At 41.3% G+C, this 25800-nt stretch overlaps 1 protein-coding gene and 1 pseudogene across 1 annotated transcript; one reads left to right on the top strand and one right to left on the bottom strand.

Moving 5' to 3' along the window:
- Positions 1 to 3569: 3569 nt before the first annotated feature.
- Positions 3570 to 3670, bottom strand: LOC130464599 (uncharacterized; annotated as a pseudogene).
- A 1638-nt stretch (positions 3671 to 5308) lies between these two features.
- On the top strand, positions 5309 to 6363 carry LOC130463351 (uncharacterized). Its single transcript, XM_056832450.1, has 2 exons — positions 5309 to 5965; positions 6250 to 6363. Exons 1-2 carry the CDS (start codon positions 5309 to 5311, stop codon positions 6361 to 6363), a joined length of 771 nt encoding a protein of 256 aa, XP_056688428.1.
- The last annotated feature ends 19437 nt before the right edge of the window (positions 6364 to 25800 follow it).

Below are 25800 nucleotides of genomic sequence, written 5' to 3'. Positions count from 1 at the left end.
TCAACAAAGTCTCTAACTTGTTAAATTTGTCAAGTGTGTGATCAACTAGATTTGACTTGATCTTTTCAATCCCACCCCTAAACGGGGAGCCAAATTCTAGGTTCACACAAGTGATGTAATTGAATTTGAACATAGAAAATCAAGGCTAAAAATATAAGAAAGTGCAAAATACCCCTACGGCTTTCCAAGATTTTGAACATTGCAGGAGTTGCCACCAAACATATCAAGGGTCCGGTTTGGAAGGACTAAATTTGACTATTTTTGGACAAGGCATTTAACCTTAAAACCGAATGTGTGAGATTCGGGAACGGGAACAAATCGCTTATTTTGGTAGGCTTTAGAAACACATTCAAACACAAGACAAGGATTGTTTTGCGAAAATCCTAATTATGGCATTAGGTTGGTTGAATCATGCATTTAGAATCATTGAAATTTCCACTTGTACGTGGTCACTTTGCTTTAATGTTAATTCAAGGAACCTAAGGCCGGTTTTTCCAAGAGATTATCTTTGTTAAGCGGGATGTAACCTTTTGTATATTTTTGTATTTAGCATGTTAGGTGATGAAAGAAATAAACACGTAAAGCATCATCACAATTAGAAGAGGAATTATTCAAATGCGTACAAAACCATATCGCCTTGAAAAGACGAGTAAAGGGTGCGTTATTGAAATTGCGATATTGAAATTGTGATGTTGAAAGGGTGTGATTTTGAAAGTGCAATATTGAAAGTGCGGTATTAAAATGACGATATTGAAAGTGCGGTATTGAAATGACGATATTGAAAGTGCGATATAGAAAGTGCGATATTGAAATTGTACTTTTGTATTTGAAATCCGAACGCCAAGAAACTTCTTAATAATAAGTGTGCCCGACACGGATTCAACTCTCTAAAAATCTCAACTTTAGGTGAGTTGTTCATCTTAAGGTCTCATTGATTTTGGATATTTAAATAGAACTTGAAATAGAACTTGAAATAGAACTTGAAATAGAACTTGAACTTGAACTTGAAAAGGGAGGTTCAACATCAAAGATTAAGAGGTTTCATGTTAGAAAAATCTCACCTTTAACATACTCCATGATTTGAAATGTTCTTGTTTAAAGAGAGTTTGCTCTCACTTAAACATCATTGAACTTGAATATTGTATTTTGTATTAGGAACTTGAATCTTCACATGTTCTAGTTTAGAAAAGGGATTGCACTTTTCATAAACATCCTTCAACTTTTGAAAAGATTTGGATTTTGTAAAATTGTATGATGATTGTTGTAAGGAATACTTTTGAGAATTAAAGCATCAACTTACTAATCATTTTTGAAAATAAAGCATAAAGATTGAAACTTAAAACTTGTAAAAGGATCTTGGAAGATCATTTGAGTGGGGATTCAAGTATGTAATCCCCTCAAAAATTACTCCTTTTTTTACATTTCCTAGTTCAAGTGAGTATGAACATCATAAGAACATCATAGGATTAGTAAACTTGAAATAAGAAAGGTAGAAAGTTGGACTAAATCATGGTGGTTTGTATTAGGGGTTTGGTTTACCTTGTTAGGTTTAGGATAGTTTTCCGATTTGTACTCCCAATTGCTTTGATATTTAGAAAAATTGTAGGAAAGTTGAAAGTTTGAAGATTGAATTTTGTGTTTGAGTTTTGAGAGGAAAAAAGCGTATTACGACGTTGTATTGAATGATTCCCCCCCTCATTTGGGTGAAAATGAAGGGCTTAAATAGGATATTAGTCGGCTAAACGCTAAACCACGTCAGCGGCAGGCGCTGCTGACGTGTCCCAGGTGCCGCCAAACAAGAACAATGACGCCGTCCGTTTTTTTTGTACCGTGGCTTTGTACTTTTCTACGAGTTTTGGAGCGTAGCATAACTTGGTGGTTAAGTCCTTTTTGCGACTAAAAACACACCTTTTTGTATCCGAGTTTTGTATTTTGGACTCGGTTTCACGGAATGGGGCCCGACATGCTTGGTTTTGTGGGTCGGTGCCCGAATTTGGATTTACTAATGGCATTTTGACTGGAAATGGCCTTGTAAAACCAATGGGAGTTCCATTGGGTGAGATTGTGTTTAGATTTGAACTTGATTTTTGGAAATTGAATTTTGTACCGAGTTCCGGAATGGGAACGGGCTCGGAAATTGGACTTTGGACTTTGGATTTTGGATTTCGGAATACATCTTAGCAATTGGGACTCACACACGGATTTGTACCAACCACCTAGCAAGGGTAATGGTTTCGTCCTTATCCCATTAGCGGAGACACGAATTAGGTCTCTACAGGTTAGGGTGAAGCTTGGAAAGTATTTCGGGAATTAGAATTGAATTGATGATGATTTTGTGATCAAATTGTGATGTGTTGGATAGGATTTCCATGTTTAGCTTTAAAAGTAGATGCCAATACTATGATGGTTATTTTATTGGAGTGTTCGTTACTAATTTTTCAAGAGATTGAGAATTGGTGAGAACTTATGAGTGAACTTGTTGTTTCATGAGTCATGCTAGTTTTGAGGTGATGCGAGAGCGTGCTATTGGAATTAGTTTGGCATTGCGTTCTAGCCGAGAGGTGTTGAACGCTATATTATTTGGTTTTCCCCCTTGACTTCATGTCCTTGCATTGTCATGGTCGTATTCTATTCTCTTTTTCCATTGAAACCGAGTTGATCCCCAATTCCCCTAGCTTATTCCTTATTGATTAACTTGTTAATTAGTGTAGAATTGTTAGTTTACTAATCCAAATCGCATTCCTATTCTAAGCTAGCTTGATCTTGTTAGTTCTCTTGGGACGATCCCTATCTTGCCACTATAGTCAATATAGTCGGTTTGTTTAGGTGTTCTACAAATATTGTTTGATTAGGTCGTTCTCGTATAACGACGAAAAAATCACCTATCAAAATGGCGCCGTTGCCGGGGAACAATTGTTAGTTTTGAGTTTATCTTACTATTGAGTCTTGTTTTACCATTTTAGTTCTTGTTTTAGTTGTGATAGTCATTGCTAACTTGTTTCCCTAGTTGTTGCAAGCACAATCGAGGTCGTACTCGCCATCGACCTCTCTTTCCTCTTGATAACGAGTTAGAGAGGACCTTGAGGGGCTTACGAAGGATTCGAACTCGTTCTATTAGAAACAATCGGTTTGCCTCTTTGAGATTGAGTTCACCCGAACAAGTTCCTTCAAGTCCTACGAGTCCCACTAGTCAACGCATAGCACAACCGTTCAAGCATTTGGGTATTCCGGGGGCCTACGAAGCCACTAGCGTTATCGAATCTCCAACCACGAATGCCAAAAAATTTAATATCCGGCCGACCTTGATCACATTAGTCCAAAGCCACCCCTTTTGTGGCAAGGCTAATGAGTCGCCTCATCTTAAGCAATTTGAACATTATTGCGACACGGTCAAACACCATGGTGTCACTTCCGAGTATGTTTGCCTCAAGTTGTTTCGGTTTTCTTTACTTGGGAGGGAGATTGATTGGCTTGACAAGGAGGTCAAGCCAAACTCTATCAAGACGTGGAATGAGGTTACAAGTGCTTTTCTAAGCAAATTTTACTCCCACTGAAAAACCGCCGAGTATAGACACAAGATCCAATCATTTGATCAACAGAGAGATGAGTGATTGTTCGAGGGATGGGATCGGTTTAAGGAATATCAAAGGGAGTGCCCACATCACGGTATCCAAAAGTGGCTCCTCCTTTAAACATTCTACTTGGGACTTATCCCGGCTTCTAAGACTAGTCTTGATGCGGGAGCGGGAGGTCCGATTATAAACAAGATGAAGGACCAAATAGAGGATATCATAGAAGATGTGGTCCAAAATTACCAAGCATGGCATGTGGGGACAAGGAACTACGAGGGTAGAGGACGTCAAGATGATGGAAGGGGGTCGGCTTATGCATTGGAATAAGCTAACATCATTGAGAAGCTTACTTCTCGTCTTGAGAAACTTGAAAATGCTCCCTCTCAACCGCCGGCTCCATCGAAAATTCCTCCACCATCGGCCACCCTTCTTACCAAATGGAAGGGCAAGGTGAGTTCCTACAATACTATGCCTCCAAATTCCTCTTTTTGTGATGGTTGTGGTGGGCATGATCACCTCCATAATATGTGCCATTTATTGCAAAATGTGTCCTATTTTGAACATGATTCTTCTTATGACAATGATTTTAATGTTGAGTATGCGAATGCCTTGAATGTAAGGACTTGGTATGAAGGACCCCCCGAAACCTAATTTCAATAGGCAGCAAGGTCGTAGAGGTCCCCCTATTAATGCTTAACAAGGTACTACCTACCAAGGCCAAGGCCAAGGAGGAGGGTTTGATCACCAAAATCGGGGTAACTATAGGGGACAAGGCTATCAAAGCCAAGCTCCCTATGGGCAACCCTATGGTTATGGTAATCAACCCAAATACAATCAAGATAGTTATATCCCAACCCACCAAGGTGGAGGGGGCTATAATTACGGACATGGGCATAATAGAGGAACCTCTAGTGGGGGGTTATCACGTGAATCCGGGAAATCAATATGGAAATTCTCAATATCCTCCTCCCAGATTCAATGGACTAAGCCTTATAGCACTCAATTTCCACCCAATTCTTCCGGATATACCAATTTTCCTCCACCTCTCTCCTCTCCCAATTCTAATCTTGAGGGTCTTATGGAGTCATTTGTGGGGGTGTAAGCTAAGAAGAATCTGGAATTTAAGGATGGAATCAAGCAATCCAATAATCAAAGAAAATCATGTGCACACGAGTCTTCCCCCTCAAGGTCAAGCACCACCAAAGCAAATGTATGACATAGTGACTAGGAGTGGGAAGACTTTAGGTGATTGTGTTAAGTCGAGTGATGTCTCAAAATCTAAGGGGTAAGAACCAAGGGTTGCTGAGTCAAATGGCGATGATATTATAGAAGAAGATCCTCACGTTAATGATCTGAATGATGTTTTGAAGCCAACGGAGGATACTCTTCTACCTATACCCACTCCTAAACTCCCCTTCCCTCAAAGGTTTTCAGGCAATAAGTTCGATCTTCAATTTTCAAAATTCTTTGATGTAATTAGCAAGCTTCATGTCTCATTGTTTACCGAGGCACTTAAATAAATGCCTCGTTACTCTATATTCACGAGAGACATTCTAAGTGGCAAAAGAAATTGCGGGCCCAAGGAGACCATGCAACTCACGGAGAATTGTAGTGCCCTAATCCAAAGCCCATTTCCCCAAAAACTCAAAGATCCCGGGAGTTTTTCTATCCCTTGTAGCATTCAAACACTCAAATATGATAATTCTCTTTGTGATTTGGGGTAAATTGTGAGCATCATGCCATACAAGACTTATGCAAAGCTTAATCTAGGTGACCTCTCCCCTACTTCTATGTCTTTGCAACTAGCCGATCGTTCGGTTATGTATCCTTTGGGTAGGGTTGAGGACGTTCCCCTCGTTATCGACAAGCTTACCTTTCTTTTTTATTTCGTAGTCTTGGACATTGATGAGGATGCCCAAGCCCCTATTATTTTAGGGAGGCCATTCTTGGCCACCGCGGGCACCCTTATTGATGTTCAAGGCGGGCTTATTACCTTAAAGGTGGGGGACACCAAGTCTAGTTTTAATCTTCCTCATAGTGAAGGATGTTTTTCAAAGATGAAAAGTTTCATGAAAGTCAATACTATTACTTGCATTGTTGATAACCCTTCTAACGACTTTTGTGCTTTTAAGTGTGGTATTGAGCTTGCTAGGTCCCATTCCAATGAAAAGGAAGTTCATGCGATCCCCAAGGTGTTGGGAGATACTTTTGAAGATGTCACCACCATTCCCGAGATATTTGGGATGAACTTAGATGTTGAGGCTAAGGCTACTCCTCCCAAAGTCAAGCATAAACCGGGAACGAAGGCCAAGGAGAAGCTTAGTAGAGGTTGGCTTGGTTGCTTCCCAATGTGTTGTGGCGTTGATAAAGTTTTTGTGCCCAAGGGGGATAAGGTAAGTTTCTTGACAAGTGATGATCCAAAACAGATTGCATTCGACCCCCCATGAATTTGAGGGGCACCGTCAAGCTAGTGACGTTAAATTAGCGCTTCCGGTAGGCAACCCTTGTATTGATGTTATTTCTCTCCTCCTCCATGAATTTTGGGGGAGTCGTCAAGCTAGTGACGTTAAAGAAGCGATACTCGGAGGCAACCCATGATTCTAACCTATCCTCTTTTGAATTTATTATTTCATTGTGCTTCTAACTTTTTTTTTCGTGTGTGTTGGTAAAACTGCAGAAAAACTCGAAGTTTGATTCAGGTGCCACCGCACCACATTTGGAGCGCTTGCACCTTCACAAAATGTCCATTTTATGGGCTGTTTTCGAAGCAGCTAAAAAGAGGGGTTTTTAGAGAGGTGCGCCCGCACCTCATTTCTGATGCGCCCGCACCTTCACAGAGCAGCGAGTAAAAAACATTATGCTCTTGACAAAAACGTTGTTTCTATTCTGGTGCGCCCGCACCAAATTTCGATGGGCCCGCACCGAAACATAAAGGGTGCGTCCGCGACAGAAGTGGTGCGCCCGCACCGAATTATTTTTCGGGTATTTTGGGTGATTTTCCCCCCGAATTTCCACATTCTTCATTCATCTTTCTCTCTCCATGAAACCAAAACCCCCAAAAACCCATCCCTACTTTCGGTCTTCTCTAGCTTCAACCCCTCATTCTCCACCATTCTTTCTCAAATCAATCACAAAATTCAACTTTTCTTCATCTCCATCACACAAATTCACCTTTTATTTTCACAAAAATCACCCCTTCACTCATATTTTCATATTTTCACAAAGTTGGGGTTTGAAACCCAAATTTCACAAGTTCTTCATTTTGGGATTCTTGGAGCATTTGGGAGCTAGAGGTTGTTCTTAGGGGCGTTTGATCATCACTTCCACTCTTAGATTGGTATATTTCTTCTCCTTTAATTGATTTTTTCTCTTGTTCTTGGATTTTCATTTGATGGTTGAACTTGTTGATGATTGTGGTTGTTGTGAATTTTGGTGATTTTGTTGGTCTTGTTGGAATTGGTTGTTGTTCCCTTGATGTTGTTAGGTGATTGATTACTTTGGTGAATTGTGGTGTGATTTTGTATTGTTGGAGTTGGGATTATTAAGGTTGTAGGTTCTTCTGGTGATTGTTGTTGTGGATTTTGAGTTCTCTTTTTAGTGTCACCTTGTACAACAATGTTTCATAGGAAGAAGTCTAAGACTTCCAAAGCCCCCTATAGGTCAAGAAGAAGGCCGGTTCTCCCGCCCAATATCGATACTTTGGGCATGGAGTTTGATGAGGAAGCTTCGTGGGATTATTTCTTGGGTCTCAAAGACCGGACAATCTGCCCCACGAGGTTTTATGATGCGGTGCAAGTTGAGAAGTTGGGTATTAAGCCGGAGGTGGAGTATTTACTTCGGGGTTTAGGTTGGGAACACTTTATGACGATGCGGGCCGATACTTATAGAGGGTTGACCTTGGAATTCATATCCTCGGCCCGCTTGAATGTGGCTGATGATGTGCCTCACCTAATCTTCCAAGTTTTCAACGACACCCACACCCTTTCGGAGGACGAAATAAATGACATTTTTCACTTCCGGAAAGAGAGGGTCTATGCTCACCATTCAGACCTCTATACTTCTTGTCCGGATTATAGTGAGCAACGGTGGTGGAAGTCCTTGACGTGGAAACTGGTCTTTGCTACAAAATCATCCCAAGCCTCCTCCTACATCCACCCGGCAATGAGATATGTTTCCTGATAGGTTATGATACACATGACAAAACATAAATCATGCGGAAAAACCATAAAGCCAGGAAAGCATATTATTTACACATAATCATTTAGCATAGTTTAGGTGCATACACTTTGTTGCGTGCCCTCCCTAGCTGCGCCCGAACCGAACAAGAACAAGTCTTTAGGACTCCAAGAGTCGTCCCTCCGTAGATAGTCCACAGCACGTCCGGATCCGCCTTAAGCTTGACCAACTAGAATCGCCCTTAAGGTAGTATAGATTTTCGGCTGGTTAGGGGCAAGAGTGTGGCTGATTTTTCGTCAAAATCTTACCTTTAGAATACTTCAATTGTGTCTATAAATTATGACCTTAGGCACCTATTTATAGAGGTATGGAAAAGGAACTGGAATCCTATTAGGATATGAATTAATTTAATTAGAATCCTGCTAGGACTCTTATTAAATAAACTTTATCTAATAGGTTTAGGATTTAATCTTTTATCGAATCCCGATAGCTTTAGGATTCGCACACGAACATCGCCCGAGCACCGTACACCCGCGCAGGCCTTGCGGCCCACGCTGAGCGCACATCGCTCGGCCCATGCTGCTGCCCGTGCGCGCGCCCAAGGCTTTGGTTGGGCCTGGCTTGCGCTGGGCTTGGTCGAGGCTTGGCATTGATGCGTGCGGCTTGCTGGGCGACGGCCTGGCTTGGTGCTGGGCCTTCGTCTAGCGAGCCTCGTCCGATGCTAATTCGTACGATACGCTTCCGATTAAATTCCCGATTCCGGAATTCATTTCCGATACGAACAATATTTAATATTTCCGATTCCGGAATTAATTTCCGTTTCGAACAAATATTTAATATTTCTGTTTCCGGAATTATTTTCCGATTCCGATAATATTTCCGATTCTGACAATATTTCCGTTTCCGGCAATATTTCCGATTCCGGTAATATTTCCATTTCCGATAATATTTTCCGATACGTACCATGTTTCCGTTTCCGGCAACATCTATGACTTGGATAATATTTATATTTCCGATACGATCCATATTTCCGTTTTCGGTAATATCATCGTTTCCGGAGTATGCATTTCTGGCTTGTGACGATCTCAGCTCCCACTGAAACCAAGATCCGTCGATTCCGAATATCCATAGATGGAGTATTTAATGCCATTAAATACTTGATCCGGTTACGTACTATTTGTGTGACCCTACGGGTTCAGTCAAGAGTAAGCTGTGGATTAATATCATTAATTCCACTTGAACTGAAGCGGCCTCTAGCTAGGCATTCAGCTCACTTGATGTCACTGAATTATTAACTTGTTAATTAATACTGAACCGCATTTATTAGACTTAACATTGAATGCATACTTGGACCAAGGGCACTATTTCCTTCAGTCTCCCACTTGTCCTTAGGGACAAGTGTGCATTACCTAATTCCTTTGTAGCTCGATGCTTGCTCTTGAACATAAGGTAAGAGTTGTCATCCTTATTATGTCCAGAGGTGTTTCTCGGTTTCAGAGTTCAACTAATCAAATAAACAGATAATCATAGCCTATGATTCATCCGAGCACGGCCATGCATTTCCTAATTCCTTTGTCACTCGATGCTTGCTCTTGAACATAAGGTAAGAATTGTCATCCTTATTATGTCCAGAGGTGTTTCTCGGTTTCAGAGTTCAACTGATCAAATAAACAGATAATCATAGCTTATGATTCATTTGAGCACGGCCATGCATTTTACAGTTTCTAGCTCTTCGAGTGGCCTTGTACAACTTTTAAGCATCTCATCCCGATTTATGGGAGGACAATCCCAATCTTGCGATCTTGAGATTAGACTTCGTTTGATAGGTGATTACCTGAGCGTTGCCTTTATAGCCTCCTTTTACGGTGCGACGGTTGGTCACCGTCAAAGCAACCAGTTCTCAAACAAGTAATCTCAAATCACTCAGGTATTGAGGATTTAGTGTCTAATAATTTTAATGAAATTTACTTATGACAGATTTTCATCTCTTACAGTAAAGTTTCATAGGTCTGTCCGATACTAGTCTTCCCGAAGTAAGTATCTATGCAAATGATTATGACATTGCCATGTCCACATAGTTCAAGAAACAGAACTACTAGTCATCTTGCATTCTAGTCGTCTAGCGTTTTCTATGCGTCAAATTTTATAGAAAACTCCGACCAGGGACCATTTTCAACTTTTGACATTCAAGTTCACTTGATAGACATTTCTTAGTCACAGGACTGGTCCTGACAGTCTATCTTGAATATATCGTCAAATTGAAGGGACTCATCATTTAATAAACCACAAATTAAATGGAAAAATGAATTCTATTCATTTATTGTGAATGATTAACCAATAATGTTTTACAAAGAATTAAACTCTAAAACTTTAAAACATTAAATAAGGACATCAAAGCCATTCTCCAATATGCTTGATTCCCATAGCTGCAGTGTGCGAGTTGTGCTTCGCCTGCGGCAGAGGTTTAGTCAATGGATCTGATATGTTGTCATCAGTTCCAATCTTGCTTATCTCGACTTCTTTTCTTTCAATGAACTCTCGTAGAAGGTGAAATCTACGAAGTACATGCTTGACTCTTTGGTGGTGTCTAGGCTCCTTTGCTTGTGCAATAGCTCCGTTATTATCACAATATAGGGCTATTGGTCCTTTAATGGAGGGGACTACACCAAGCTCACCTATGAACTTCCTTAGCCATATAGCTTCCTTTGCTGATTCATGTGCAGCAATGTACTCCGCTTCAGTTGTAGAATCCGCAATGGTGCTTTGCTTAGCACTTTTCCAGCTTACTGCACCTCCGTTGAGGCAGAAGACAAACCCAGACTGTGATCTGAAATCATCTTTGTCGGTTTGGAAACTTGCGTCCGTATAGCCTTTAACAATTAATTCATCATCTCTACCATACACCAGGAAGTCATCTTTGTGCCTTTTCAGGTACTTCAGAATATTCTTGGCAGCAGTCCAATGTGCCTCTCCTGGGTCTGACTGGTATCTGCTCGTAGCACTGAGTGCGTACGCAACATCCGAGCGTGTACATATCATAGAAAACATAATTGAACCAATCACTGATACATATGGAATCCCATTCATTTGTCTACGCTCATCAAGTGTTTTTGGGCACTGAGTCTTGCTTAGAGTAATTCCATGAGACATGGGTAGGTAGCCTCGCTTGGAGTCTGCCATCTTGAACCTATCAAGCACCTTATTGATATAAGTGCTTTGACTAAGTCCAATCATCTTTTTAGATCTATCTCAGTAAATCTTGATGCCCAATATGTACTGTGCTTCTCCTAGATCCTTCATCGAAAAACATTTCCCAAGCCAAATCTTGACAGAGTTCAACATAGGAATGTCATTTCCGATAAGTAATATGTCGTCGACATATAATACTAGGAAAGCAATTTTGCTCCCACTGACCTTCTTGTATACACAAGATACGTCTGCGTTCTTGATGAAACCAAAGTCACTCACTGCTTCATCAAAACGTATATTCCAGCTCCTTGATGCCTGCTTCAATCCGTAGATTGATTTCTTTAGCTTGCATACCTTTTTAGTATTCTTTGGATCCTCAAAACCCTCAGGCTGTGTCATAAACACAGTTTCTGTTAAAACGCCGTTTAAGAAAGCGATTTTGACATCCATCTGCCATATTTCGTAATCGTAATATGCAGCGATTGCTAACATTATCCGAATAGACTTTAGCATTGCAACTGGTGAAAAGGTTTCAACGTAATCCACACCGTGGACTTGCCTGTAACCTTTTGCAACCAATCTAGCTTTGAAAACTTCAAGTTTCCCATCCTTGTCCTTTTTCAGTTTGAAAACCCATTTGCTTCCAATGGCTTGGTAGCCATCTGGCAAATCGACCAAATCCCATACTTGGTTTTCTGACATGGAGTCTAATTCAGATTGCATGGCTTCTTGCCATTGCTTGGAGCTAGGGCTCGTCATAGCTTGTTTGTAAGTCGCAGGTTCATCACTATCAAGTAATAGAACGTCATAGCTCTCGTTCGTCAAAATACCTAAGTACCTTTCCGGTTGAGATCTATACCTCTGCGATCTACGCGGGGACATCTCTAGATTGACCATGATTCTCACCAGATACTTCTAAAGATCTTTTGAGTTTCATCCTGAATGTCATCTTGAGCATTCTCTAGAGTTTGTTGTTCGACTCGAATTTCTTCGAGGTCTATTTTTCTCCCACTTGTCATTTTGGAAATGTGATTCTTCTCCAAAAAGACACCATCTCGAGCAACAAACACCTTGTTCTCAGATGTAATGTAGAAGTAATACCCCTTTGTTTCCTTTGGATAGCCCACAAGGATACATTTGTCAGATTTCGGATGAAGTTTGTCTGAAATTAATCGTTTGACGTATACTTAACATCCCCAAATCTTAAGAAAAGACACTTTTGGAGGCTTTCCAAACCATAGCTCATATGGAGTCTTTTCGACAGCTTTAGACGGAGCTCTATTTATAGTGAGTGCAGCTGTATTTAGTGCATGTCCCCAAAATTCTAATGGAAGTTCGGCCTGACCCATCATTGACCTAACCATGTCTAGCAAGGTTCTGTTCCTCCGTTCCGACACACCGTTCCACTGTGGTGTTCCAGGAGGAGTCAATTCTGATAGAATTCCACATTCTTTTAGATGGTCATCAAATTCATAGCTCAGATATTCACCGCCTCTATCAGACCGCAGTGCCTTAATCTTCTTGCCTAATTGATTCTCTACTTCACTCTGAAATTCCTTGAATTTGTCAAAGGATTCAGACTTATGCTTCATTAGGTAGACATAACCATATCTACTGAAGTCATCAGTGAAAGTGATAAAGTAGCTGAAACCACCTCTAGCATTTGTACTCATTGGTCCACATACATCTGTATGGATTAAACCCAATAGTTCAGTTGCTCTTTCTCCAACTTTGGAGAAAGGTTGCTTTGTCATTTTGCCAAGTAAACATGATTCACACTTACCATAATCCTCTAAGTCAAATGGTTCTAGAATTTCTTCTTTTTGAAGTCTTTCCATGCGTTTCAAGTTAATATGGCCTAATCGACAATGCCACAGATAGGTGAGATCTGAATCATCCTTTTTGGACCTTTTGGTATTTATGTTATAAACTTGTTTGTCGTGATCTTATAAATAAAGTCAATTGACTAATCTAGCAGATCCATAAAACATCTCTTTAAAATAAAATGAACAACTATTGTCTTTTATTAAAAAGGAAAATCCCTTAGCATCTAAGCAAGAAACTGAAATGATGTTTTTAGTAAGACTTGGAACATGGAAACACTCTTCCAGTTCCAAAACTAGCCCAGAGGGCAACGACAAATAATAAGTTCCTACAGCTAATGCAGCAATCCGTGCTCCATTTCCCACTCGTAGGTCGACTTCACCCTTGCTTAACTTTCTACTTCTTCTTAGTCCCTGTGAATTGGAACATAAGTGTGAGCCACAACCTGTATCTAATACCCAAGAAGTTGAATTAGCAAGTATACAGTCTATAACGAAAATACCTGAAGATGGAACGACTGTTCCGTTCTTCTGATCTTCCTTTAGCTTCAAGCAATCTCTCTTCCAATTCCCCTTCTTCTTGCAGTAGAAGCATTCGGATTCAGAAGTGGGTTGACTGACCTTCCTCTTTTCAGACTTGGCACCAGTTTGCTTAGTTGGGCTGGCCTTGTTGCCACCATTCTTAGCATTCCTCTTCTTTCCATATTTCTTGAACTTGCCCCCACGCACCATAAGCACATCCTGCTTATCACTTATGAGCGTTTTTTCAGCGGTCTTCAGCATACCGTGAAGCTCAGTGAGCGTTTTGTCCAGACTATTCATACTGTAGTTCAGTTTGAACTGATCATACCCGTTATGAAGAGAATGGAGGATGGTATCTACAGCCATTTCCTGAGAGAATTGCTGATCCAGCCGACTCATATTCTCAATGAGTCCAATCATTTTGAGAACATGTGGACTTACGGGCTCGCCTTTCTTAAGCTTGGTCTCAAGAATTTGCCTATGAGTCTCGAATCTTTCGACTCGAGCCAGATCTTGGAACATGTTCTTCAACTCACTAATGATTGTGAAAGCATCTGAGTTGATGAACGTTTTCTGCAGATCTGCACTCATGGTGGCGAGCATTAGACATTTCACATCCTTGTTGGCATCAATCCAACGATTGAGGGCTGCCTGAGTGACCCCGTCGCCTGCGGCTTCGGGCATCGCCTCTTCCAGGACATACTCCTTTTCTTCCTGCATAAGAACTATTTGCAAGTTCCTTTGCCAGTCAAGGAAGTTTTTCCCGCTCAACTTCTCCTTTTCGAGAATTGATCGAATGTTGAATGAATTGTTGTTTATAATTAAAACTACAATTGAAAAGGATAAACAAATAAATAACCATTCACAGTTTCTCTTAATAAACTTAAATTCTAGCATACATGCATAATTCAATGTTCATTAAGCATTTTATTCATATTATGTGATCCGGCAGGTGTGAATAAAATGATTCCAAGATCCTAAAATCCATTGAAGAATTAAGCACATTATGTATTTAGACTCAATTCTAAAATCTTTTAGGTAAGCAAAAGCCTTTTGCTAATAGTCTAGAAACTACTCTTGGTTGATAGGTACGTCTAAGAACTTATTAGGTAAACCTATCGATTTTGCCACGACATAAAAGGACTCCTTATTTATATCGTTGAGTTTCACCAAAACTAACATGTACTCACAATTATTTGTGTACCTTATCCCTTTAGAATCAATAAGTAACACCTCGCTATGGCGGGAAACTATTACTAAGATTGATGTAAAGGTTATCCAAGTAAGTGTTATTTTGGCATGGCACCTTTTAACTCAATTTTTAAGTTTAGAACTTAAGGCTCTTACTATGTTGGTTAGATTTTAAGTGAACTAAAATCCTTAATCATGCAACATAATCAAGCCACAATCTCATGCATAATTAAGACATATTTAAAGCAATAAATAACTTAAAACATGCATAAGATATAAATGTGATCTAGTATGGCCCGACTTCATCTTGAAGCTTCAACTTCAAAGTCCGTCTTGGAAAATGGACTGGAAACTCCTTCTTGAATTTCACCATGGGAGGCGCCATTTTCTCCAAATAGGATAAGCTATAATTAAAACTAATTACAACTATTTGATGGTACGCAGACCATATTTAAATTGAAAAACAAATTTGGTACTTTAGACCAATTACATTCAAATTAATGGTACGCAGACCATATTTTCTATCCTATTTGGGCCATACTAGTCACTTCATAACCTGCAAAACAGTACATATACAATATATACCATTCATCCATTCATTATCATGAATGGCCCACATAATCGGTTAGTTAAAACACATTGTATGCATCATATAAACATTTGCAACAATTAATCAAGGGCGCCGATAATCTACCAATTATTCAGTCCTTATTAATTCTAATCAAGTTGTTTAACCTTAAAGGTTTTGTAGACCTAAACAAGAGTTTATGACTAAAAAGGGCTCCCACTTAAACCAATAAATTCATATGCTTTACTAATTTTAAACATAAAAATGTATTTCTAGTCTAACCGGAAACATACAAATTTAATTAAAATTTAAAGCTCATATAAATTTATAATTGAATCCATTTATTTAATTTATTTTTCAGTCGAATTTTAAATTAATTCAAGGTTTTCAATTTTAGTAAAATAATTAGAATAAATAAAATTTATAATAATCATAATATTCAAAATTAAAATCCAAGAAATCAATTTAAATTATTTAATTTTAAAATTAATTAAAATTACATGAACTGAAAATTTTCAATTTAAAATTTAAAACTCGACAATCGTAACATGACGAGAACTTGGGCTTGCGACCAAGCCCCATCGATTGCACGACCATCGGTGGCCCTTGGCACATCATCGCAGCAGCCGCGCGCAAACGCAGCAGCTACGATGGTGCTCGCTCGCTCGCTCGCGCAAGCAAGCGCTCGAGGCCAGGCGTGTTGGCGCGCTGAGCTGCGATCGCTGGGCAACCAGCTCTCGCACTCGCGCGCGCGCCTCTGCTTGTGCCATGCCATCGCTGCTCTCCCATCGCCCACATGCGCGCAGCACTCCACACAAGGCAGGGCTGCTGCCTTGTGCTCGTGCGCCACTCGCCTTGCTCGCTGCATTCGTACCGCATGGGCGACGAGCTCCATTGCTCGTCGTCGCATGCCCGCACTATACAACACCCCTTAAGGGTAACACGTAGCATCCATTTCTTTGTGCGTGCAAGTTTTATGAGCGATTGCATAAAAATTTAAAATTTTTAATTCAAAATTAATGACATATTAATAAAACATATTAATTTCAATTAATTTCCGATTAATCATGGATTCAAATCTAGGTCATAAAAATTTAAAATTTAACATAAATTAACAATTTTTATGGTGGTTTTTAATCATAGGTATCTAATTAAATTATTAATTAATTATGAAAAACAAATCAATTCTAAATTATTTGAATTTCAACAATTTAATCATAATTACAAATTAGATTACATAATTGTGAGGGGGTCGAAAAAGCACGAGGCTAATGCGTGACCTCGTCCCTCGTGGGTGTGACGTTTCTTTTTGTCAAATCAAGTGTAATTGGATTTCCTGTGAGTTTACACCCAATTGACTAGTAATATAGGAGTCGCCATTCAGTTTTTAACGACAATGAGAAAAACTGACAAAACCCGGTTATCGTGACATAAAGGGAGTGCAATTATGTTTGACCACGACGGACGTAGGTTCCCTTGTGATCCCTGGTGTGGGGATCTCTCAACATACACCCGCAAGGTAGAGATTGAGGGTTCGGGGGACTGTAACTACCGAGAGGAGTACTCGCTCATCGATAACTCCAGAGGCAGGATATCCTTACTAGCTCAGCATAAATAATTGAAGGGACATGCGTTAACTATTAAACTAATCTGAGTTGATTTTAACAATATGCAACATATAGTACTAGATCGAGCGCGATTATCAGATTTAGATTGTATTAAGGGACCTAGCATGATAATCCAATTTCCCAAAAATATCATATTTATTAGGCGTGATAGAACAATCAGATTTAGTTAGTTTAACAGTTCATAAAAAGGGCGAGGAAAGCAATTAAATCATAGAAAAGGGACACATTACGACGCACCCTTGAGAGGTGCGTCACGGTTCTCAGAAAACTAACCACTTTGACTTTGCTATTTCTCCTTTTATTTAACGAATCTCAAGTTATGGGACAGGATACGTTCTGTTCGATTTATGGATCGATTACGACAGAACGCATGATCAGTTTTTGCAGCGTGAGGCTTAGGCTTAGGGGTTTAGAGTCAATACTCAGAATAATAATGGTGTGTTGTTGTTTTTTTCACGTCGAACTTGGGCTATATTTATAGAAAGAGTTCGTGGAAAGATAGAATTGTAGAGCTCTGATCCACGAGAAATTAGGAAAGAATACGTCCCAGGTAATTTCAGCGCCCAGGCCTCTTCGGCGCCCAGAGCCAGGCGTTGAAAATAGGATCTGGGCTGTTTTCTTAATCAGATTTGGATTCCTAGAATCCGGAGTGTTTGAGACTTAATCGAGTCTTTTAGTGCGTATTAACCTTGTGACGGAATGCGTCTGGGCCCGTTACGAACTCTAGGCTCGTTAGGATTTTAATTAATACGTGACTCTTATTTTCGAATCATATTAGGAATAGGATTCTCTCGTAACCTCTATCTCATTTAGGATTTATGTTGGAGTGCAACACCTAATTCTGACAGGTTTCTATCTTTTATGACTTGTCACTTTTAACAACTACCCATCACGACAGTTACTATTTTTAGCAGGTTTCCATAAATAGCAGGTTTCTATAAATAGCAGGTTTCGGGTGAAATGAAAAGGGGAATTGAGATTCGTTATTTTATAGGAGATGCGTTGTCAAGTGGAGATTTGTGTTTTCATCATCGAACCTTCCCTTTCGGGAATGGGGACAAAAGTAGGTGTCTACAGTTAGCCCCCAATTTGACTGAGTCTTGGAGTGAGACGATGGTCAAAGTATTAGACGGAGTGCGTCGCACAAGCCATGGTGACCTGTTTTTGCGAGGGTCTCACGAGCCCCCGAGTGATAACATTTGACTTAAGGGTCATCACTTGAAGTGTCGACATATCCCTCACGTGTCATTGGGATTTGTGAATGGATAGTATAGAATACTCCCTCACTTTGTCGTTGGAAGTATCTAAAGAGGCGTAGGAACTCCCTCACTTTGTCATTGGGAGTAGCTACAGATGTTTTCAAAATCAAAGCTATAAAGTGTAATTGGGCCTGGCCAAGCCCAATCACGAGGTAAAAAATGTTTTTAAAGATTGTCATTTTCAGGGTTAGCTAAACGAGAAAACCCCCTTGTTTTTATGGGACGTAAAACGAAGGAAAATCCAGCACATCGTTCTTTTTTTGGAAAAAACGGAAAACCAATCCTTTAATTTTTGAAAAAAAGGGAAAACTACTCACATCGATTTTTTGGAAAAACGGAAAACCAAAAGCTACTCACATCGTTCTTTTTTGGAAAAAACGGAAAACCAAAAGCTACTCACATCGTTCTTTTTTTGGAAAAACGGAAAACCAAAAGCTACTCACATCGTTCTTTATTGGAAAAACGGAAAACCAAAAAAAGTTATCGCTGCAGCGACTAAGGACCTGCGCGGTTAGTGACGCAGACCCCGCCGGCTAAAGATGGCGAGCCTGTCCGCTAAGGGTGGACACCCCGTCCGATAAAAGTGGACGAATCAATTTTGAAATTTGTTTGTGTTTTTTTTGTAAAAATAAGGACCTGCGCGGCTAGTGACGCAGACCCCGCCGGCTAAAGATGGCGAGCCTGTCCGCTAAGGGTGGACACCCCGTCCGATAGAAGTGGACGAATCTGTTTTGAATTTGAAGATTTCATTTTTCGAAAACTGAGGACCTGCGCGGCTAGTGACGCAGACCCCGCCCGCTGAAGGTGGGCGAGCCCTGTCCGCTGAGGGTGGACGTCCCTGAATTCGTTTTTTTGATTTGGGACTCGCGGGGTGAGTGTCGCGATCTTGCCCGATCGAGGTGGGTAAGTCCCTATTTCTTTTGTTCTTTGTGATTTCTTTTGAGAATTTCTTTTTATCCATTCTTGTAGGAGCGAATTCTTTCGAGGGATGCTCGGATTTAGTTGTAACCTGAATGTGGGTTGACAACGGGTTTAGACGGACCTTTGTCTTGTGACCGTCTGCTTTCGTGGTTTTTGAGCTAGTCTCTACGGCTCAATTTTTGCCACCACTTGGTCTTTGATCAGAGGACCATGTACAAGTGTCAATGACGACCCTTTTTTTGAGGTCGAACCTGTTATTTTGAGATCATCCAAACATGGGACAGCGTATAGCGTAGTCCGGGAATGTGATTTCGATTGCGCACTCTTTGTTGGAGTATACTTTTCGCGAGCCCCCAAGCCATTGGGCTTTGTTGGTCATTTTTCGCATATTTCATAACGTCTTTTAATCATGTTTGGGGTCGCGCTCGTATGTGCGAGCGACCTTTTATAGTGGTGTGCTATTTTGGCGAAGTCATGGGGTGCGATTTCAGTCTTCGGGCGACAAGGTTTAATATCATCCGGTTTAGCTTGGCCCGGATTAATCTTTTGATAGACAAACATTTTTTATTTGAGAAACCAACGACTTAACGACATTTTTTGGTGTTTCGAAGAATGACCTTGATATTTCATATTTGTTTTGAAAAGTGTACATATATGTTCCTTGAGACAAGTCCAAGTTTCGACCAAGTTTTACCATTCATTTTTGCTATTTAAGAGTTTAAAGGTGCTTTTGGGCTTGATCTTAATTGCAATAGGGCCTCGTGTCTAGCAACACGGTTTTAAGTCTTTTCCTGTTCCGCGTTTTGTGAAATCTGGGCCTTGGGCTGCATTTTCAGCGCCCAAGGCTGGGCGTTAATTATTTCGGCGCCCAGCTTCGGGCGCTGAAAGTCCTTTCCTGGCGAATTTTGACTTTCGGATTTCTTAACGCGTTTCCGAATGGGATCAGGATGTCACTTGATGCGTTCAGCTATATATAGGGGCTAGATACGTCCCTTTCCATCACTCTCAATTTCCTTCTTTCTTTGCTGTGTTTTAGTTACTCCTTGCTTTCGTCATGTCGATCCCTACTTTCTCACTCCAACGGGCTGTTAGGCGTTGGCTACGGGCCCTTACTCCTACAGAAAAGGCTTTGTTAAAAGAATACCACTTAGAGGCACTTTTAGGCTTACAACAAATTAATATTGACTATAATTTTCTGCATGCAGCCCTAAGCTTTTGGGATTTCGATCATCATGTTTTTGTCTTTCGGGGCAACGAAATATGTCTTTTGCCAGATGAATTCGCTGCGATCCTTGGTTATCCTACTAATGCTACCCCTGCCACTCCTGGCACTATTGAAGAGGGTAAAACAACCACAGGGGCTTTCCTAGGACTAGATGCTAACATGCTTGCTGAAATTGTTGTAGGTGATGAGGTTAATTTGGCAAAACTTGTAAAACATCACTTTAGGCCTAGTAAGAATATGACCGAACAGAAATTGAATATTCGAGCCCTTGTATTTTGCTTGTTGAATCATTATTTGCTGTCGAATAACAATGGTGAGTTCGGTGACATAAGGTTGATCCCCTTGATTAGCCAGATGGAAAGTTGCTATTCTATTATGCCGTTGGTTGTTGCCGAGACTTTCTGAGTGCGGATGAGCTGAAGAAGGATGCGGAATCTGAATATTTTAAGGGAAGCCCCCTATTACTGCAGGTAATCGATTTTTTTTCTTTGCGAACGTATACGTTTTTTTTTTGCATATATATTTTTTATTCGTCCTGCCTTGGGGCTGAGTTTCAGCGCCCAGGGCTGGGCGCTAGAATTTTCGGTGCCTGGTACTGGGCGTTGAAACTGCGCCCCAGGAACCGTTTTCTTTTTATTATTTTTTGATCGTACCCGTTTTTTGGCAGATTTGGCTCGTGGAACGGCTTAGGCTCTTGGAAACTCCTGCCGATCCTAAACATTATCGCCCTATAGCCTAGGGTAACCGAAAATATTTGCACCGAGGCCAGGACGAGGCCGAATGGGCCTCCTTTTTTACTTATGGTATCTGTTCTATTAAGTGGGTGGTACCGTGGTGGGGTTTGACTACTATGACGGGGGGTTCTGATGTATTGGTTTATGTTTCCTTGTTGGGGCTATCTCGGCCCATTTATATTTTCCCTTACCGAGTCATGCGTCAATACGGTTTAAGGCAGACTATCCCCTTTTCTGATACGGTACCACCTAAAGTAGCGGCCTTTTCACAAGCACGGGTTCAAGCGTGGGCCAAGTATTATGATGGTCTCCCACGTTGGGCCGTAGCTACAAATGGCTTTGTGGGTCTTTCTGAAAACTACAAGTTGTGGATGAGCTCCGATGATAAGGCCGTGAGGACCGAGGCTCGAAATGGGGAGCCGGCTGAGCTTTTGATACCTCGCATTCGGGTCAGATATGAGGGCCGTGATTCTGCCAATCCTCGCACCCATGGTATTAAGACTGTGAAAGCTCGTCCTGATCGAAAGCGAAAGGAAGTTCCTCCCCGTTCCAGCTCTAGGCCTAAAAAAGTGCCTAACATGAAGGGGGCTGCTGTTGTTAAAAGAAGTGTAGGCTCTCGCGGAGATCGTCGCCGGAACAATGTATGGGTTAGGAAGGGTTAGCCTCCTGTAGAAACAGTGGCTAGTCTAGTTGATGATAATAATTCTTCTCCCACCATTGTTTGTGCCCTTGAGGCTGAGAGGGCTATAACCGAGAATGTTTCTGAAGCCTTGGCATCTTTGGAAGTTAGTGTCCAGGAGCCGGTTCTTATGGAGATTGATATAGGGGCAGCGCAGAAGACTGTGGGGGTGGATCCTGCGAACATTGCCCTCTACAAGACTTTATTTGATGATCCGGAAGAACTAGAGTAGTGTAGTTCTTGCTAGGGTGTAGGTGCCCTTTATTTATTTCAGTTGTGTTTGTTTTTTTCATTTCTTAGCAGTTTGTTTTCCTTCTTATTATTTTTCAATAAAGGCGTATTTTATTTTTCATTTTCATTTTTTGTTTCTCCTCGTTTTTATATTTTTATATGTCTAACACTTTTTGCACACTTTATATATGTTTTTTTTCGATTGGACCGAATCCTTGGTAAGGATTGCCTATGTATCTTGTCAGAATCAGGTCGCGCGTAATTCTAGCTAGAATAAATTCTAAGATGCCGGATTTTGATAGATATGCCCTGAGGTGGGAGCATATTACTTAACCGGTTAAATGAGTGAAGTATTATCATTATTTTCGTCTGCCGTTTTTTTTGCCATAAGTCGCGTAAAAAATGAATTCGACTATTTTTTGTATGGCTATATTTTTTGGAGCCTATTTGGATACGTGCTATACCCCCCAAGTGTTCGTTATTTTTCCGTTATGTGCGGATAAAATGACGAGCATTTCTAAAAAAATTTAGGCAGGCAGAGAGTTTCAACACCCAGGCTGGGGCGTCAAAGATTTCGGCGCCCAGCCCTGGGCGCTGAAAATGATTTCCGGCGGTCCTTTTTGACGCTTTGCTTCACGCGTTCTTGCATTTATTTCTTTTTCTTCGTTTTAGTGCTTTGCTTTTTACTTGTATAAAAATTGATTTTGAGGCTATTTCGGAGGCTTTTTTGACTGTTAGCGTGAGACGCATTTTTGTCCGGATTAATTTTTTCTATTCGTGACTCGAAACGGCTTTGAAAATGGAGTTAGGGTGCGGGAGTTATGAAGATCTTTGTGTAGGCTTTTGGGTGGGTTGAGGTGCGTGTCGTTTTTGAAGGGTATGGTGGGGTTACATTTTATTAATTCCCTTTTTAAGCAACATTTGCATTTGTTTTGGATTTTGATTTCATTCGATTTCTTCGGGTTGCATGGATTGACTTTTATGACCTTTATGTTTTGGGGATATGAAGGGGATGGTATGGTTTATTTTGTGGGTTTTGGGAATTGATTCCCATGGCACGATTTCAAGACCGAGTGGGCCTCGTTTGTTGGGCTTAGAGTGGACCGCCTCTTTATTTTTGTATTTTGCAAGTACATTTGGTGCTTTACTTAGTGTTAGAATAAAAATTTTAGGAGAAATATTACGCCTTTATTAATTTTGAAAGTAAGGAAAACACACTGAAATAAAATTGACCTATATTCTAAGGGGTCTTAGGACTATCTAAAGTCTTTATTATATTTTCTACCAATCTAAAGAACTACTAGGCGCTTTTTACTAAGGTTCTCTATGTGGCTCAAGCCTTGGGTTTAGTCTCGTAAAACTTTGGTCCTTCACCGGTACTCATCTTGAATTCTATTCCTTTTGCATTGACCCACTGTTATGTCTTCACCCATCCGTTCTCGATCTCTTCTAGTGTTGATGCATGAGCGATTAACCGGGTTGGATCGAAACCTTCATCTTGTAAAGCTAGGGTTGTCATCACAGTCTCGTCCTCCATAGGCCTCGATTCGTTAAACAATGTCCATAGAGCCTGGTTGTCCAATATTTCAGCTGTTTTAGTCTTGGTGAGGTGGGGTGCCTCATCCAAGGTGTGGCAGTCATGGAAGATTTCAAATCCTGGTTTTAGCAAGCCATCCTGAACGAAGGGTTCAGGGAAATCACAGCATGGGTGTCCTTCTCCTTCCCGAACGAACATCCCGTTAAGGGTTCTTTGATACGGGGGAAGGAGGGTGGTTTGTTTGGCCTTGTTAAGGCGTAGCCCAGACAGGCGGTCAGCAATATCTTCCTCCGTTGGTTCATAGCCTAAGCCAAAGGGAGTATATTTGTTGGGTAAAAGATGGAATGTGCGTTCCTTCTTCCTTATACCCAATGGGGTTCCAGGGAAATAACCTTGAGCTAACAGCATTCTAGGGATGACTCGGGATGGGTGCGGGTCCAGGAATGTTGGATCATAGTCTTCGATGAAATGGATTGCTTCTTCCATTTGAAACCCGTAAAGGTCGTCTGCAGTTTCGGCCGTTCCAACCATAGTACAACTGACGTCGAGAGAAGGGGCGCGGATTTCTAGTATTACCTCGTTATGGTTAAGTTTAACCATTTGGTGCAAGGTAGAAGCCACACCTCCTAAGTCATGGAGCCAAGGTCGCCCCAAGAGGAGGTTGAAAGTGGGCTTGATGTCGATTATTTAAAACTCCGTGGTGCGTGCCACAGGCCCGGTTTGTATGGTAAAGTTGATTTTTCCCAACACAGGCCTTCGGGAGTTATCATAAGCTCGTACCCCTTGCGTGGAGGTTTGGAAGTCATCGTTTCCTAGCCCCAAGCAATGGGCGGTTCGCAATGGGCAAACATTAACCGCTGAACCATTATCTACGAGCGCTAGGGGGATGTTTTGTCCTTTGCATCCAACTACTAGATAGAGGGCTTTATTGTGAGCACCCCCCTCTCTGGGCAAGTCTTTGTCAGTGAAAACTATGGCCTTTTCTCCGGCATCTCTCGTGACGTGGTTAACCAATGAGTCAGGTGTGATATCTGTAGGTACTGAGATGAGGTCGAGTGAGCGAATAAGCTTTTCGCGATGTTCCTTTGAAGTACACATGAGATCCCAGATGATAATTTCGGCTTTGGTTATTTTTAGTTGTTTCAAGAGAGGATTTTCAATGACTTCCGCGACGGTGGTGTGCCGTCCATTCTCAGGAGTTTGCCTAACTGGGATATCGTCCATAGGAGGTGGGCGAATATCTAGTTGGTATATCCTTCCGGATCAGGTGAGGTTGTCGACCTCGAGCTCCTGAGGGGTGGTGTCAATGAGAGCATACCCGGGCCAAGTTTCGGTAAAGAGGTCCTGGCCCGACACTTGAGATAGGTAAATATCTTCAGCATCATCATCCCACACACCGCACACTTCTCTCTCGATTCGATCCATAGGGACCACAGTGAGTGGTGCACCTTGAGGTGTAACGTACACCGTAGGGTCGAAGTTCTCATTTTCTGGTTGGTCGAGAGAGATGTGACAAGAGCCGAGTGGGATCTTGTTGTTGTTGGGTTTGCCAACGTTAGGGAGAGGTATCACTTCCTCCTCTATCATGTCCTGGATTGTATTTTTTAGGTTCCAGCAGTTTTCGGTGTCATGCCCATTTCCTTGATGGAACTTGCAATAAGTACCTTCGACCCAATATTTTCTCTTGACAGGAGGGTCGCGGGTGGGGCCTATAGGTCTCAACTTTCCTTCATTGGTTAGTCTTTCGAAGGCTTGTACCAAAGTCGACCCGAGTGGGGCAAACTTTCGGTCTCGGACCCATCTTCCAGGGCTTCTTCGGGCGGGTGTCTCCTCTACGGCATGGACTTCTTGGGCTTGGGATGTGTTGCCCTTGTTGTAGGTGTTTCTTTTGTATGCGGGTTTACTTTGTATTGTTTTTGCGAGATCATCCTCGATCTTTATTCCCACATCATAAACTCTTTTGAAAGTGTCAAGTCCTAGGTACCTAAGGTGTTGTCTGTAAGCTGGGTCCAGTTTGTCAATGAATTTTTGGACCAATTCTGTTTCGGGAGGCCTATTGATTAGTTGGGCCGCCTGATCCCTCCATCTAGCAAAGTAGGTTGTGAAACCCTCATTTTTCTTTTGGAAGAGAACTTCCAGCTCGCGCATGGTGACTTGAAAATCCATGTTCGACGAGTATTGCTTGAAGAAGACATTGACAAAGTCTTCCCAAGTGGGGAAGAGCTTAGGGTCCTGGTGATAGTACCATTTGAGCGGCACAGGTTCCAAGGACAAAGGAAAGGCAGGTAAATACATGGACTTGTCCACGCCTTTTAAGTTCATGGCATTCACAAAGCTCAATAGGTGATCACGGGGATTGTCCGTGGCTTTAAACTTTGGCAAGTCAGATGAACTAAACTTTTCTGGTAGTTTGCCAGGAAAAAGGTTCAGGATCGAGGGAGAAGTACTTGCTCCCCATGGCTTGCCGTAGGACCATTTTTTCAATCCTCTTCTCGTTATCGAGGTCATTTTTGGCTTGTGCAGCCGCTAAGGCTTCGTTTTCCAT

This window comes from Spinacia oleracea, chromosome 6, assembly GCF_020520425.1.
Source record: "Spinacia oleracea cultivar Varoflay chromosome 6, BTI_SOV_V1, whole genome shotgun sequence".
NCBI lineage: Eukaryota > Viridiplantae > Streptophyta > Magnoliopsida > Caryophyllales > Amaranthaceae > Spinacia > Spinacia oleracea.
The sequence above is the reverse complement of the archived record's forward strand: the minus strand, read 5'-3'. Positions and strand labels throughout refer to the sequence as shown.

Excerpts from the sequence above, each read along its gene's own strand:
- LOC130463351 (XM_056832450.1), top strand. The coding sequence starts at position 5,309 with ATGCCATACAAGACTTATGCAAAGCTTAATCTAGGTGACCTCTCCCCT. Across the intron at positions 5,966-6,249 it reads TTGTGCCCAAGGGGGATAAG|AAAAACTCGAAGTTTGATTC; the intron begins GTAAGTTTCTTG and ends GTAAAACTGCAG.